Source organism: Anopheles marshallii, chromosome 2 (assembly GCF_943734725.1).
Source record: "Anopheles marshallii chromosome 2, idAnoMarsDA_429_01, whole genome shotgun sequence".
Classification (NCBI taxonomy): domain Eukaryota; kingdom Metazoa; phylum Arthropoda; class Insecta; order Diptera; family Culicidae; genus Anopheles; species Anopheles marshallii.
The window spans coordinates 47222871-47237461 of NC_071326.1; the positions used below are offsets into that span (position 1 = coordinate 47222871).

General features: G+C 45.1%; 5 protein-coding genes across 5 annotated transcripts; 3 read left to right on the forward strand and 2 right to left on the reverse strand.

The window, feature by feature from the left end:
• Nucleotides 1–943: 943 nt before the first annotated feature.
• LOC128707532 (peroxisomal membrane protein PEX16) lies at nt 944–2105 on the reverse strand. The gene is made up of 3 exons (XM_053802488.1): nt 1982–2105; nt 1668–1920; nt 944–1595 (listed from the first exon to the last, which is right to left on the reverse strand). The coding sequence occupies exons 1-3, from the start codon at nt 2103–2105 to the stop codon at nt 944–946; spliced, it is 1029 nt and encodes a 342-aa protein (XP_053658463.1).
• Nucleotides 2106–3087: 982 nt separating this feature from the next.
• On the forward strand, nt 3088–6695 carry LOC128719604 (N-alpha-acetyltransferase 15, NatA auxiliary subunit). Its single transcript, XM_053813231.1, has 5 exons — nt 3088–3144; nt 3696–5336; nt 5507–5570; nt 5643–6301; nt 6381–6695. The coding sequence occupies exons 1-5, from the start codon at nt 3088–3090 to the stop codon at nt 6693–6695; spliced, it is 2736 nt and encodes a 911-aa protein (XP_053669206.1).
• Nucleotides 6696–7896: 1201 nt separating this feature from the next.
• LOC128708435 (uncharacterized) lies at nt 7897–8768 on the forward strand. The gene is made up of 2 exons (XM_053803413.1): nt 7897–8019; nt 8115–8768. The coding sequence occupies exons 1-2, from the start codon at nt 7897–7899 to the stop codon at nt 8766–8768; spliced, it is 777 nt and encodes a 258-aa protein (XP_053659388.1).
• Nucleotides 8769–9112: 344 nt separating this feature from the next.
• LOC128707515 (ATP synthase subunit C lysine N-methyltransferase) lies at nt 9113–9902 on the reverse strand. The gene is made up of 3 exons (XM_053802471.1): nt 9794–9902; nt 9359–9732; nt 9113–9292 (listed from the first exon to the last, which is right to left on the reverse strand). The coding sequence occupies exons 1-3, from the start codon at nt 9900–9902 to the stop codon at nt 9113–9115; spliced, it is 663 nt and encodes a 220-aa protein (XP_053658446.1).
• Nucleotides 9903–10332: 430 nt separating this feature from the next.
• On the forward strand, nt 10333–14100 carry LOC128707079 (protein O-GlcNAcase). Its single transcript, XM_053802026.1, has 5 exons — nt 10333–11542; nt 11610–12454; nt 12514–12575; nt 12641–13179; nt 13256–14100. The coding sequence occupies exons 1-5, from the start codon at nt 10333–10335 to the stop codon at nt 14098–14100; spliced, it is 3501 nt and encodes a 1166-aa protein (XP_053658001.1).
• The last annotated feature ends 491 nt before the right edge of the window (nt 14101–14591 follow it).

Consider the following 14591-nt stretch of genomic DNA (forward strand, 5'->3'; position numbering starts at 1 on the left):
CAATGAAACCACCACCATTACCACCATACAGCAAGAAGTGGAACACGACGGCACCAACGAAAAGTGCATCGGTCAGGCAAACGGGGATTGCAACATCGTGCAGTTGCAACTAGCAGGTGGGAAATGCACATTTCCAAAACTCAGCAAAACTGCGAACTGGCGTATTTTGTTTTGCGCTGTATACTGATAGTTTTATTTTTATTGCATGTTTAAAAACGGTTTCTTTCGGCTTCTTTAGGAGTTTTTTTTAAAGAACGGCCACTGTGAGAGTTTTTTTTTAGGGAAAGTTGAAAGAATATCCCATTGACGCGTCTAACTTTAACTTCAAGTTGGAGACATTTTATTTTGATATGATTCAGCATAACAAAAGCGGACCATTATCTCGATTTTCAGACAGCATTAATCCAATAAACGGTTCCGCCTTCAGAAATGATCCTCTTGAGAATGGACATCACGGTGCATCAACAGCTAGTGGCTTGGTGCAACATGGTCTGATTGCTCAATTTCCTTTTTACGCTGTTTGTCGCCATGGTTCCACATCCCAGATTTCATAACTTATGAACGGACTGTTCTTTCCCTTCCTTTCAAACCTTATACATTCTTTCTAGGCAGAATACAATGCTGCTTGGTGTGAAGTATTAGTCTAATGGGCCTACATTCAGCGGTATAAATTGATCTGAATTGATCCCAATCATCCAATGCACCCGGTAGCATGATGAGTAGTAAGCGAGAGAAATTCCCTTTTTCACAACACCAACCGCAAAGGAAAGAAGAAAACCCCCGAAACATACTTCAGACAAACAGTTCAATTGGTAAAAAACGTTTATTCAATATGTTGTGTGACACTGTATCCCTACACTGCAAAACCCATAACAACCCTTATGTACCATCCATTGCGTTTGAACAACTTATACTTACAAATCGCCAGGGAAAATGTTTCCCTTCAAGTCGACCACATGTAAAAGTAGGTTTCCTGCCAATGTGGAATGTAGGAAAGAATAAGCCGCGAAATCGTGCCCGTCCATGGCACATTGTTTCCTATGCCGTTTAGCACGTTCGCTATCTTGTCGTGCGTGTATCGATCGTAGAACGGCGATCGCATCAGGTACAGCAGCATTGATACGCACCTTCGCGACAGTTCTACCCGTTGCTCCTTAGATAAAACTTCTCGGTTCCTGTAGTACATGCGAAGACTTGCACTGTCCAATGCTAGGGCCAATAAGTAGCTTATCCAACTCTTCGATCCATACCTTTTCATACAAGCTAGATGGATGAGCGGTTTGGCAATGTAAATCATCTCCGCCGACATGAGGAATTTTCCACCGTATTCAGTTAGCTGATGTGCTTGATTCCCGACTGTTGGTGGTTTCCATGTCCTCGATGTTAGCGAAGGTGAACAATTAACCTTTCGCATCACGCGTCCTGATCGCTTTAGCACTATTCCGGAGCTCTCTCCCGAAAGATTGTCACGGAACGAAGCATTGTCGGGGGAATGTGCTTCTTGCAATTTGTTGCGGTTCAGTGAAGGTATTGGTGGGTTGCGTACAATTTTGGTGTTTTGGTAATACAGCGTTAAGATAAGTCTGCCTATACATCTGCAAACAGCAAACAGAGCAAACGATTAGAACTAGCGCTTGTTGTAGCGTGCTGTAAAAACAATTCCTTACTTTATGATCTGTATAGTCACAATGAAAAACCATCGCCCGCTAGTTCCCCAGACTTTGTGGGCAGAAAGTTCGATAAAAACTTCACAATACTCTAGCGTTGTCAGCAGAACCTTCAGCTGTCGTTCCAGGGGTTCCGTCGCGTCGTCATTTGATTTGTGGTTAGCTTTCTCTATTATCCGATCATTGAAAAACACCAACAAGTTCGATAGAGAATAAACCAGCTCGGAAACGGCGGAAGAATTGTTGATTTTTCCTAATCAAAAGATCATAAAATATTAGTCCTGTAAACGGGGAACGGTGGCACCTGTACCTACCGGCCACGAAGTACGAGAGCCACTTTACCGTCAGTTCAACGTCCGCCAAAGCGGATGGATTGCCTGATACCCATTTCACATATCGTTCATACTGGTTTTGTAGTTCACATAACACTGACGACATTTTATAGCTACTCGAACGCGTGCTATCGGTGAGGTCAAAGGTAAAACACTTATCATGCGGGTTTAAAATGTTCAATTCAGCATATCACGATTATCACAAACTTGGATTTCTTTTGGGACCTTTCGCAATGTTTATCTTCTACCACGCAGTAGACAACAATGTGACAGACGGGCCTATTACAAATGTCGCTTGGCAAACAGAACGTCCGTTCGTGTCAAATGACGAACGACCGATTTAGCATTGCATAGAATGGAGTAATCAGAGAATGTTTTCCTTATTATGTTCAAAAATTGGCATTTTTAAATAATCATTATACTTTCATTCAACTACATATACATAGTTAAGCATTTAAATTCACATTATCATTTTCAATTTTGCACTTGGCTACACAACTAGCCCCTAAACGTACGAGTATATACATTGTGACATTCAACTTATCGTTTGTATCGTTTTTTCTTCACTGTCGTTCTTCTTATTATTACCACGTTATTATTATCATTATTATCACGTTATTTTCGGATCAGTTGGATGATACAGGTGCGTGCATATTTAAAAGCGATCATATAAAATACGCTCGTACGAACAAGGATACGATTTGAGCATATTAGTGATCTGTATCTGTGGAAACCAGTTGCAGTGAATGCAACCATCCACCTACGTTCTAGTGTTGTGTGCGCGGAGAGGTCTTCGGTAGATGGGCCGTCTCCTCCTGTCAGAACGATTGCAAAATTCATAGCTCGACAAAGTGCTACCTTTCTACGGTGGTCCACTGCAGACGGTGGCCTTTTCTTTGAACATTAGCATCTTTCTGAGATCTCTGCTTATGCTCTCCTACAGAAAACGTGCACGGTCGACGAGTTTAGCAACTGCTTCTACGTGTTCTTTGTTCTACGCCTTCTCCTTCCCGTGATTCTCTTCGTGTTGGATTCATTTAGTTGAACGGATTTCTTTGACGGAACGAAAACGACACACATACCGCAAAATGCCTTCCAGTGACCCTTTGCCACCGAAGGAAAGTGCCCTGTTCCGTAAGATACTGGTGAGTATGGTGGAAAGTATAATATGCGCAATAATTAGTGCTAAGTTTGCCCCAAACGAGGGACAAATCAAAGTGACCACAGTCCGCCGTAATCGGTGTGTGAGTGCAATAGCAGCACAATGTGTGAACGCGAATCATCAATGAGCAAGAATGAGACAAAGCATTTGAAGAATGAAAAATTTGTACCATTTTTGTGGTAATACCGAATGTGTTGTGTGATTATTTCCTATTAAAGACGTCTTGCAAAAATGCTTTCACCAGTTGCTACGCATAGTTTTGAGTTGTGGAACATTTGAGATACCTAATTTAAGGAAGTTTTGTTTTGAGCCTTTGAAGTGCACGGTGCCGTATTTTGCGCACATAACCTCAACCTAATGTCGGCTGTCAAATCACCTCTGAATATGGAACTCAAAAAGTAAAATTTCGATCAGATTAAAAATACATTTCAGAACACTAGGATCAGTCAAATTTCTGGTTCCTATTCAATTAGTTCGCCTTTAGATAAGTAGGTAAACAATATTGTTAACCCTACGTTCTCATTACTATTGCAGAAATGTTACGAAATGAAACAATACAAAAATGGACTGAAACTGGCCAAGCAGATACTCTCTAACCCGAAGTTCACCGAACACGGCGAAACACTAGCCATGAAGGGTTTAACGCTAAACTGCCTCGGACGCAAAGACGAAGCGTACGAACACGTTCGCCGTGGATTGCGGAACGATCTGAAGTCGCACGTCTGCTGGCATGTGTACGGATTGCTGCAGCGATCCGACAAGAAGTACGACGAAGCGATCAAGTGCTACCGGAATGCACTCAAATGGGAGAAGGACAACATTCAAATATTGCGTGATCTGTCGCTGCTGCAGATACAGATGCGTGACCTAGAGGGCTATCGGGAAACACGGCACCAGCTGTTCAAATTACGACCATCCCAGCACGCCAGCTGGATTGGCTTTGCGATGAGTTACCATCTGCTCGGAGACTACGAAACCGCCATGAACATACTGGAAACGTTCCTCTCGTCACAAACTATGGACACGTTTGATTACAAGCATAGTGAACTGTTGCTGTATCAGAACAATGTCATCCAGGAAGCCGGGAATTACGAGCAGGCACTGCAGCATCTGAAGGACTGCGGGGCGCAGATATTGGACAAGTTGGCCGTGCAGGAATCGATGGGTACACTGTGCCTTAAGCTTGAGCGTTACGAGGAGGCGGTACCCATCTATAAAGAGCTGATCGAACGAAACCCGGACAACACGGAGTATTATCGAATGCTTATGGAAGCTCGCAGGCTGTCCGATACGACAGATTTGATCGAGGCGTACCGTGCGTTGCAGGAAGAGTATCCGCAATCGTTTTGCGCTCGGCGGCTCCCGCTCGACATTGCAAACGGGGACACGTTCAAGACATTAGCGGATGAGCACTTGAGACGAAATCTTCGGAAAGGCGTCCCACCGCTGTTCGTTAACCTGCGCTCTCTCTACCGTGATCCGGAAAAGGTGAAAATAGTCGGTAAACTGGTAGAGTGCTATTATCAAAATTTAATTAGTAGCGGATACTTTTCTGCCGAAGACGCCGCTAACCCGGACGTACGGAAAGAACCGGCATCGGCGCTCCTCTGGACGATGTACTACCTCGCTCAGCATTACGATTATTTGCGAGAATCGGAAAAGGCACTGGACTTCATCAATGCCGCGATTGAACATACGCCCACATTGATCGAACTGTTTGTGACCAAGGGCCGGATCTACAAGCATGCGGGCGATGTGCTGGAAGCGGTGAAGTGGCTGGACGAGGCACAAAGTCTTGACACGGCGGACCGGTACATCAACTCCAAGTGCGCCAAGTATATGCTACGTGCCAATCAGATCAAGGAAGCGGAAGAGATATGCGCCAAGTTTACGCGCGAAGGTGTATCGGCGATGGAAAATCTCAACGAAATGCAGTGCATGTGGTTCCAGACCGAGTGTGCACTTGCGTACCAGCGGCTCGAAAAATGGGGTGATGCGTTGAAGAAATGCCACGAGATCGATCGGCACTTTTCCGAGATCATTGAGGATCAGTTCGATTTCCATACCTACTGCATGCGGAAGATGACGTTGCGATCTTACGTGGGTCTACTAAGGCTTGAAGATATTTTGCGAAGACATCCATTTTATTTCAAAGCGGCTAAATGTGCAATTGAGGTAAGCATTATTTAGAGGGTTGTGTAGTACGACACGAAAAATCTTAAGCAAGATGCTAAATAAGAGATATGGGCTTATTGAGCATTTTTTATACTGCATGAAATTTAAAACAATCTGAGCGATTCTACAAAAGTAGGAAACTAACATTTCGATTCTTTTCTCTTACGTAGGTTTACCTGCGTCTGTTCGATAAACCTTTGGCCGCCGAGTCAGCCGTCGAAGAATTGGATATAGGTAAGCAGTCAACGAAACGCGTTTAACACACATACTAACTAATGGTCCCGGTTGTATGTTTTGTTTTTAAAGAAAACTTGCCAGCGCCGGAGCTCAAAAAGCTGCGCAACAAGCAACGAAAAGCGCAGAAAAAGAAGGCGGAACAGGAGAATGCTCAATCGAAGGAGAATCAGAAGAAGGAACAGCATAACAAGAAGCAGCTTTACCAGGATGGAGATCCCGAGGCACCACAGCTGGACGAACTAATACCGGAGAAGCTCGCCCGTCCAGACGATCCGCTGGAGAAGGCAATAGAATTTCTGAAGCCATTGCAACAGCTGGCCAAAGACAATATCGAGACGCATCTGATGGCGTTCGAGATTTACCTGCGCCGTAACAAGCTGCTGTTGATGTTACAATCGCTGAAGCGCGCCCGAAAAATCGACCCGAACAATGCGCTCCTTCACAGCTGCATCGTTCGGTTCTACCGGGTGTTGGAACAGCGCCTTGCATCCACGGATAATGTTGTCGACCCAAGTGTTCGTATCGTGATCGATCGAGAACGGGAAAATTTGTTCCACGGTCAGCCAGACGCTATTGCTTTAAATGATGCCTATCTAAAAGCGAACCGCGATAACTCGGATGCTGTGTACGAAGTGGCAAAGATAATGTTCACTCTGGACGAGAAACGACGTGACGAAGCTATCACCGCCATGGGGGTCATCGTATTAAACCAAAAGGTTCCTTTGGAGGTAAGTTACATATTGGTGCAATTACACGTCGATGCATCATCATCTTACATCTTTTCTACGGTTACTTGTACCTTTGCAGAAAGCGACAAAACTATTCCTGTTGCTTAAATCAGGATACTTTGGCCAGTGCGATAAAGAACTGAATGCATTCAAGTTGATTTGCCAGAAACGGTACCCACTGGCAGTGGTATTTGCCGATGTGACAGCAGCTCCTGTCACGACGCTGACAACGACTCAGTCGTCCAATGCGGACAACACCCAGACTACGGTAACGGATAGTGGTAGCTCTCGTTGCGTAGTGATGTCTACCAGCGAACAGACGTTCGGCAAACAGGCGCTGGCTGACAAACCTTCGAAAAAGCAGAAAAACGGGCCCGAAATTAAAGCGAACTAACAGTTATTCATCCAGCCATCCAGAGTGCTATCAAACGCCGATGCAGTGACGAAGCATGTCGTTTCGGTCTCCGTACCGCTGTAATCTGGATCATTTTCATCACTTTTGTCATCCAAGCTCTCGTATGCCAGGGCTCCAGCGGTAGGGCAGCCAAGATGGAAACGATTGGAGAAATGTTTGTCATCAAAAAGGGAGAACAGTGAGGACAACCTCTCTTACTCAGCACCATCCAAATCCTCAAAATGCAATAGAGATGCTTGTTGGCAATTTTACTTTCTTCGCCGAAACGCATATTGTGTCCTTCTTTCGTTTGATTGTGAAAATGAAACTAAAATAGAAAAAATAGAAACGCAATAGTCGAAAAATACGCTCGCGTGCGAGTTCCATTTTTTTTAGCATACAAAACAGGGATAGGGGATGTTAATTTTAATTGTAAAGATGTCTTTTACTTTGGTGTGCATTGTTTAAGCAATTGAGAGTTATTAAACGATATCGCGCAAAGCGAACATATTGTTTACTCTTTGTCTATATTTTCATGAGAGGCTAACTTGAGACTAATAAATGTCCCACATTTGTTTATACATATTTTCGAAGCTGCCTCACAAGGTTTATGTTGATAAATCTTTGATTTATTGCATGCATGAGCAATGTGAAGAACTGATTGAACCTTCCCAAAAGTTTAGCTAATCCACCTTTTTATGTTGATAGTTTTATCGAAAGTTTCTTTACTGTTGGCTCAACAGCCTACAAGCTGATGAATGTAGAATAGTGAGTTACACACTGAATTTTAACACGTATCCGGAAATGTAAGCCTTGCAAACGAAGCTGAGGTTGTCGGGATGATTTTGTGCCTTCGTTACATACGAACCATTGAAGGTCAATGCCTCTGGATTTCCCGCACTAAACAGTTTTGTGATGCTTTTGCTAGAAATGCAACCAACATGGCCATGGTAAACATGGTAAAGAAACATACAAATTTCATGAATAATTGTAACACAGAAATCGTTTAGCTGGATAAAATCGAAATTAAAAAAAGTTGTTTAAAACTAAACGAAACCGCTAATTGGCGTAGTTTTTACACAGGGCATGACTGTCAATTTATGGAAAAGGGACTGTCAATGAAATGGAAACAATAAACAACAATCCTAATCACAGACCCTGGTAAAACACACCAGCCCGGTTAAATAAAATTGTGAATGGGATGAAACCGTTCGTTGTGATTCGTAAGCATGAAAATCAAGATAATGTGGCGTTACAGCGACTTATCCGAGAGTTCGTGATGTCCGGTGCTTGGGAAGCCTTTGTTTCATGTTTATTTAGAGAGGTAACGATCGCAACCTGTGCGTTCTCGGTATTCTAGTAGTAGTTGTTCTGAGATGTAGTAAATCATTGTTATATTTGTGATTTTTTTTTTTCAAGATTACTCTGCAGTTGATCGTGCTGGGTTGGGCACTGATGTTTATCTTCTTCGGCATACCCCTTTACATGTGCGCTCTGGCTATTCCGTGCGTCATACTGTTGATCTGGTTTACGGTATACGGTAGCTACTACAACAAATCGACCGAGTTGGCTCTTCGGCCCAACAAATTGTGTTGGGTTGCAGAGATCTACGAACCGCTGTTGGAGATGAATTCAACGGCCCTGGCTGCTCACATCGAACGATGCTACACCGACAGGCCCGGACCTGAAGTCCAGCAGGAGCTGGGAAAGATGCGGAAGAACATCATCGGTACAATTAGTTGTCGAAACCATCTCGCGATGGACAATGCGGGATTTATTACGAGGCTTGCTATTAGTCCGAAGTATGGACTAACACCGGTGACCGAGTACCTTATCCAGCGAGTGTTACAACACGCCTCAGACAGTCAGCTTTACGCGATCGAAACGGTCACCTCCGAGTGTGATCAGGATGTGCGAGAGATTTACTTAAAAATAGGATTCAACATACGACAAGTTTACCATAAACAAATCATTGGTAACACGTTGAAGGTAATGAAATCGCAGCTGGGCATCGATTTGCACGAATGGAATCAAAGTCGGGAGGCAATTAACGTCGAAGTGCCCGTGGAGTAGTGCAAACACACCCTCGGGAATTCTTGCCCGGAAGGATTCTGTTATTCTAATCGTAGCACTAGTCTTCGCAATGATGGTGGTATCTCTATTATTTCTATTTTCCATTTCCATGTTTTGTGGCCATCGGGGAAATCTTTTTAAAGACACTGCATTTTGGTATTACTTTTTAAGGGGGCATTTACCATAGCGTAAGAATTTTGTATTGCACGGTTTATGCTAACCGTGCATTCCGTTTAAATAATAAATTTAACAAAGACTAGTTCACTGACTAAGGAAACACATTTTCCTACATTGTATTGCATGAAGAAGATAAGAACTACTGAACTAACCTATGACCGTGCAGGTTAGACACCGTTTGGAGCGCCTTTGCAGATGGTTTTGACAACCGGTCGGTATAACCATACCGAATCAACGCCTTCCTCTATTCGATCCACCGTCTTCATGGAAGGAAACGGAAAACGGCAAGCAATTACAGTAGTTCCTGGTGCTGCTTCCGAAAGAATTTTCTTCTCCAAATCCTCCATCTGAAAAAGAGATCGTCCAGCTGTTTACCGTATCAACAACGAATAAGTTATCATGCACAACTTTACCATTTGCTCCACGCCAAAAATCACAATATGATCGTACGGTGCGAGACTAAACTTCCATAGATCTTTTCGGAAAAAGCTGGTACGACTGAAAACCCCATTGCGTAACGCGGCCAATCGAGAATAGTAAACGAGCCATGGGTTAAGCTCCACACCGTCCGCCTTAATCGTTGGTTGGGTGCGTGCCGCCGCTATTACGATTCTTCCATCTCCGGAACCGATGTCCAACAGTCGACTACCAGTGGTCGATGGTTTTACAAACGATAGCACATTTCGAATCTGTTTCGGTGTGGCCGGAACAAACGGTAGACAGTGTCGACGAAGTGCCGGAGCTACGAATGGATAGCAGACGATAGAAAGGCCTACTGCAATGCCACCTGCAACAGGGAATATAATTAGTCAGTTACACTTTACTTATACATACACCAGGGAGCGTACCGGTTACTCCTATAAGAATTTTGCCGGACAATGAGGAAGCTTTCTGCCGGTGGCCATCGTGAACCGGGCTGCTGGCGGAGATTTGCTGTTCCAGCTCGATTGTTGACATGATTAACTGTCAATGTAAAAGAGGTACGAAGAAGGGGTGGCTTTTTCCTTTTCAAATGAAAACCTGTCAAAACAAAGGAGTTCTGCGTCAAATGTCACTGGGCTAGCAGGTTCAGTGTTTCGGAAAAACTTACACAAAATAGCGTAAAATAAGTTACTTGCTGTTTGTGTGTACTATTATTTCGCACATTTTAAGGGCCACGTAGCGTCGTCGGTTTGGTTTTAGAGGTATTATATATAGATTGTAGGCTCTCGCAAGGTTAGGCGATTTTACCTGACCTGAAATCGGATGACCGTAAGCGAGACCGGAAGATTCCGTGTTCGGAAGACAATTCGGTTCGTTTTTCTGTACGTTGAGTGCCAGTAGTTAATCGGGGAACGACAAAATCAGCAAACAAACAGCGGTGGCCCAATTATCAATTGATAGCGATATGGCTGAAACGGTAACGGATGCACCCACGGAACCAGCCCTTTCGGAGATAAATCTGCATGAGAACAGTGGCAACATCGTCGGCACCACCACGAACACCACTAACGACCCGGAATTGCTGTCCGAAGAGGTGAAAGTGCCCGGCAGCATTCATACCCCGGCGGAAGGATTCATCTGCGGCGTTGTGGAAGGATTCTACGGTCGGCCATGGACAACGGAACAGCGTAAGGATCTTTTCCGAAAGTTGAAGCAGTGGGGAATGGATTCGTACATTTATGCCCCGAAGGACGATTACAAGCATCGGGCGTACTGGCGTGAACTGTACACCGTAGAAGAGGCGGATCATCTGACCGGTCTGATAACGGCGGCCCACGAACAAGGCATCAATTTTTACTACGCTCTTTCACCCGGTCTCGACATAACGTACAGCAGTGCGAAGGAGGTTAGCGTCCTGAAGCGAAAGCTCGACCAAGTATCGCAGTTCGGGTGCAAAGCGTTTGCGCTACTGTTTGATGATATCGAACCGGACATGTCGAAACCGGACAAGGAAGTGTTTCAAAGCTTCGCTCACGCACAGGTATCGGTCACGAATGAAATTTTCAACCATCTGAACTGTCCCCGGTTTATCTTCTGCCCGACGGAGTATTGCAGCTCACGTGCCTCGCCTACCGTCAAGCAGTCCGAGTATCTGAACACGCTCGGTTCGAAACTGGTAAAAGCAATCGACATCCTGTGGACCGGACCGAAGGTAATCTCTAAGGTGCTAACGATCGAATCTATCGAGGAGATCACGGAGGTGCTGAAAAGGCCACCGGTCATATGGGACAACCTGCACGCGAATGATTACGATCAGAAGCGGGTATTCCTGGGACCGTACAGTGGGCGGTCACCGGAGCTGATACCGCTGCTGCGGGGCGTCGTAACGAATCCGAACTGTGAGTTTCACGCTAACACAATCGCCATTCAGACGTTGGCATTCTGGAGCAAGTGTAGTGCGGATACGAAGATTGCCAGTTCACTTTCGCCCGACATTAAGCTCGAGACTGAGAATGAACAGGGCATCTGTGAGGGTGATGCACCGGCGTTTCTGTCCGACAATGTATACCATCCACGGTTGGCACTCAAGAATGCGATCGTTAACTGGTTGCCGGAGTTTTTCCAGGAAAAAGAAGCATGGGGACCGATCACCAAACCTCAACCGGCTGTGACAAGTAAGTGCACACGCTTAAGTAACCTTATCCTTTTTTATTACAATTCCATTCTTGTGTTGTCCGCTAGTGGTGATGCCCATCATTCCCATCATACCGTCGGTAAATACCTGCATGACCTTAACATCGACTAGCACAACCACAACCACCACTGCCACGGTCCTTCCGATGCCGGAGGTCAATACTACCCAGCTGCAGCTGTTTGCCGACGTGTGCAGCACCGTGACGAATGTGGCCGAATCGCTACCCAATCCCATCATGAACTCGCTGGTTTCTGCCACAAAGGTTGTCACCAATGAATCTCTGCCGAATCCGGTGGCTGCTGCAGTGAACCACATTGCCATTCCACCGACGATTCCTATCTCCAGTATTGCGGTACCGCTGTTAAACATTAAACCGTTGGAAACCGAAGGAACTACCGGTTGTAGCATACAGATCGCCAGTGTAGATATGGATAAAGCTAATTCGAACGAAAGTTCCACCGTAGCGACCCCATCTGGTACGGTTCCTCCTCTGGACGGCGATGCGGTCATACACGACGAATCTACCGAACAACGGACAGTCCCAGATGTTCAGTCGCAGACGATTGCGGAAGAGGATGGTGGATCAGAGCAGGAAGAAAAGATGCTGGAACTAGATGAAAACGAGATCAAAATGGTTGATGCAACTGAAGAGCCGGATGATAAGATGACGGTAAGCGATGAGCAGGTGCCAGTTAACCAGCAACCAGTGTTGGATAAAATGGTCGACGAAGACGATGGTAAGACCGATGTTGTATTCAGTTCGGCTTGTCCCGCCACCGAGACCGGCACATCTGTTGTGCCGGAACCGATGGAATGTGGCAGCAACTTAACCTCTCCCAGACATCAGCTGAAAAGCCACTTCGATGATATTGTGATGTCGGAAACAACGTCGGTAAGTAATTGGAGCCTAAGCATAACTAGCGAGCACTACTACTAATACTGCTTTTACAGACTTGCTCCGGAACGATGCAGGTTGAAAGTTCTGACACATCGTTAGAAATGGCCGAAGACAAGTTAGTAACTCAAAAGTCGTGTGTAGCAGAGCAATAGTTTAATTATTCATGTCATTTTGTTTCAGAAACAGTTGCGAAAAACAGATTACCGCTGTGGACATAATGTTGCTGTGTGATCTTTTCTATCTTCCCTTTGAGCATGGTTCGAAAGCGTTACAACTGTTGAGTGAGTTTTACTGGCTTCGAAACAATGCGTACGTGCTCTGTGCGCAGCGTACCAATCGTGCTGGGAAGCAGCGTACATCAAGCACTGCCAGTGGCAGCAGTCTTGGCGGCACGACTTCTACGGAGGGCTCTTCCGTACCTCTGACCGAAGATATAACAGAAACATCCAACGGTCCAACGGTGGATGGACGTGATCTGACCAAGTGCGATGCCCAGGAATGGCTTCGACGTTCAGAATCTTTTCAAAACCTATGTCAAAGTATTTTTCTATTAACGAAAAAGATATCTCGCTGTGCAAACAAGGAGTTATGCTACGATCTCTTTTCGTACGTTTGGGACATAGCCAGCGTGCTATCGCTATTAAGCGCTTTCGTGAAGTGGCTGTCGATGGGGAATTTTCCGCCCAATATCAATTCCTTCAACCAAGGCGGTTACAATTGTAAGTATTATTCGAGTGTTGGTGTATCGTAAACGTAGCAGAGTTAACAAATGTGTAATATTTCTCAAATTTTAAGGGTTTAGCAAGGGATGGAAGGAAACTTTCATGTCCGGTGACCAGGAACCGTGGATCTTTCGTGGTGGTTTGGTAGCCGATCTGCAACGGCTGATCCCGCTGGATGCAGCGAATGATTTGTTTCTGTACAAAACGCCCGAAACGTCTTCCGTTCGTCTATACTCGATTCGCCCATACACGTTCAGCGACGAGACCACACTGTACGATATCTGTCACAAAACGGCAAACGATGGCGATGTGCTAGATGACCGTCCAACGCAGGGCACACTCGCGCAGCTGATAGCCGATCGATATCTGGGTCCGTTCCTAACGATGGCACCCGAATTTTGTATGGTGATCGAGGATCACAACGAGCAGATCGTCGGTTACGCGTGTGCAGCATTGGAAACAAAAACGTTTATCCGAAACATGGAGCACTGTTGGATACCGGAGATGTGTTTAAAGTACCCTGTTGCACTTGCGGCGCCGGACCAAGTAGGCAATAGTGTAGCCGATCCTGGCGACATTTCGCCAGCCACTGCGGGAAAAGCGTCACAGATGGTGCGTGATAGTATTCACTATTTTCATAACTTTCAACACGAATATCCAGCCGCTGTGCTCGCCAAACATCCGACGCTGATGTGTTGCCGTATTTTGAAGGAACATTTCCTGGAGGATGAGACTGTGTGCAAACGCGTCGTGACGGTACTGTTGGCGGCTTTACGCTGCTATGGTACGTCGTTTGGTGTGCACGTGTGCATCAATAGGAACGATCGGTTTCTGTATCAATTTTACGCGAAACTTGGTTTCATAGAGATACCGGCAACTGAGCCAGACACTAACCTGTACATGGGGAGAAATTTCTAATAGCTTCGATTGCCGAACCGATATCCTTTTCACAGCTTATTGGTCAGCTCTTATCCCACATTGTAATTTTTCACGGTGGTGTCCTATGGCGGTACCGGTGGTTTATGAGAATTGATTATTTCGATTGCATTGTACTTAGCATTTCGCCGTATTTTGCACCAAACTTACGGATCTTTAGACAATGCAAAAACATATGTAATCATTGAAAGTGCGAACATTACTTCCTCCTTCCAATCTTTGTTTTCAATGCATCTTATCGCGCATCTGGAATATCGGTTAGCGCTACGGAGAATGGCTTATTAAATGCATGTAATAAATGGTACGATGTTCAACGAAAGGCAAAGATATAGTCGAATTTTTCATGATGACTCTTCGTTGTTTCTTCGACCGGCAGAGAAATGAGCACTTCGGTTTAATTATCACGTTACATAAAATATTCAACATAAAATATTCTTTACTTACTTTTTCTTTGCCATTGCTGGCTTTCTTTG

Coding starts and splice junctions, on each gene's coding strand:
- LOC128707532 (XM_053802488.1), bottom strand. CDS start 2,105: ATGTCGTCAGTGTTATGTGAACTACAAAACCAGTATGAACGATATGTG. Junction 1,921..1,981: donor GCTCTCGTACTTCGTGGCCG/GTAGGTACAGGT, acceptor TCTTTTGATTAG/GAAAAATCAACAATTCTTCC. Junction 1,596..1,667: donor GTGACTATACAGATCATAAA/GTAAGGAATTGT, acceptor TGCTGTTTGCAG/ATGTATAGGCAGACTTATCT.
- LOC128719604 (XM_053813231.1), top strand. CDS start 3,088: ATGCCTTCCAGTGACCCTTTGCCACCGAAGGAAAGTGCCCTGTTCCGT. Junction 3,145..3,695: donor CCCTGTTCCGTAAGATACTG/GTGAGTATGGTG, acceptor TTACTATTGCAG/AAATGTTACGAAATGAAACA. Junction 5,571..5,642: donor CGTCGAAGAATTGGATATAG/GTAAGCAGTCAA, acceptor TTGTTTTTAAAG/AAAACTTGCCAGCGCCGGAG.
- LOC128708435 (XM_053803413.1), top strand. CDS start 7,897: ATGAAACCGTTCGTTGTGATTCGTAAGCATGAAAATCAAGATAATGTG. Junction 8,020..8,114: donor TTTCATGTTTATTTAGAGAG/GTAACGATCGCA, acceptor TTTTTTTTCAAG/ATTACTCTGCAGTTGATCGT.
- LOC128707515 (XM_053802471.1), bottom strand. CDS start 9,902: ATGTCAACAATCGAGCTGGAACAGCAAATCTCCGCCAGCAGCCCGGTT. Junction 9,733..9,793: donor AATTCTTATAGGAGTAACCG/GTACGCTCCCTG, acceptor TCCCTGTTGCAG/GTGGCATTGCAGTAGGCCTT. Junction 9,293..9,358: donor TTTTTGGCGTGGAGCAAATG/GTAAAGTTGTGC, acceptor TCTCTTTTTCAG/ATGGAGGATTTGGAGAAGAA.
- LOC128707079 (XM_053802026.1), top strand. CDS start 10,333: ATGGCTGAAACGGTAACGGATGCACCCACGGAACCAGCCCTTTCGGAG. Junction 12,576..12,640: donor TTAGAAATGGCCGAAGACAA/GTTAGTAACTCA, acceptor ATTTTGTTTCAG/AAACAGTTGCGAAAAACAGA. Junction 13,180..13,255: donor CAACCAAGGCGGTTACAATT/GTAAGTATTATT, acceptor TCAAATTTTAAG/GGTTTAGCAAGGGATGGAAG.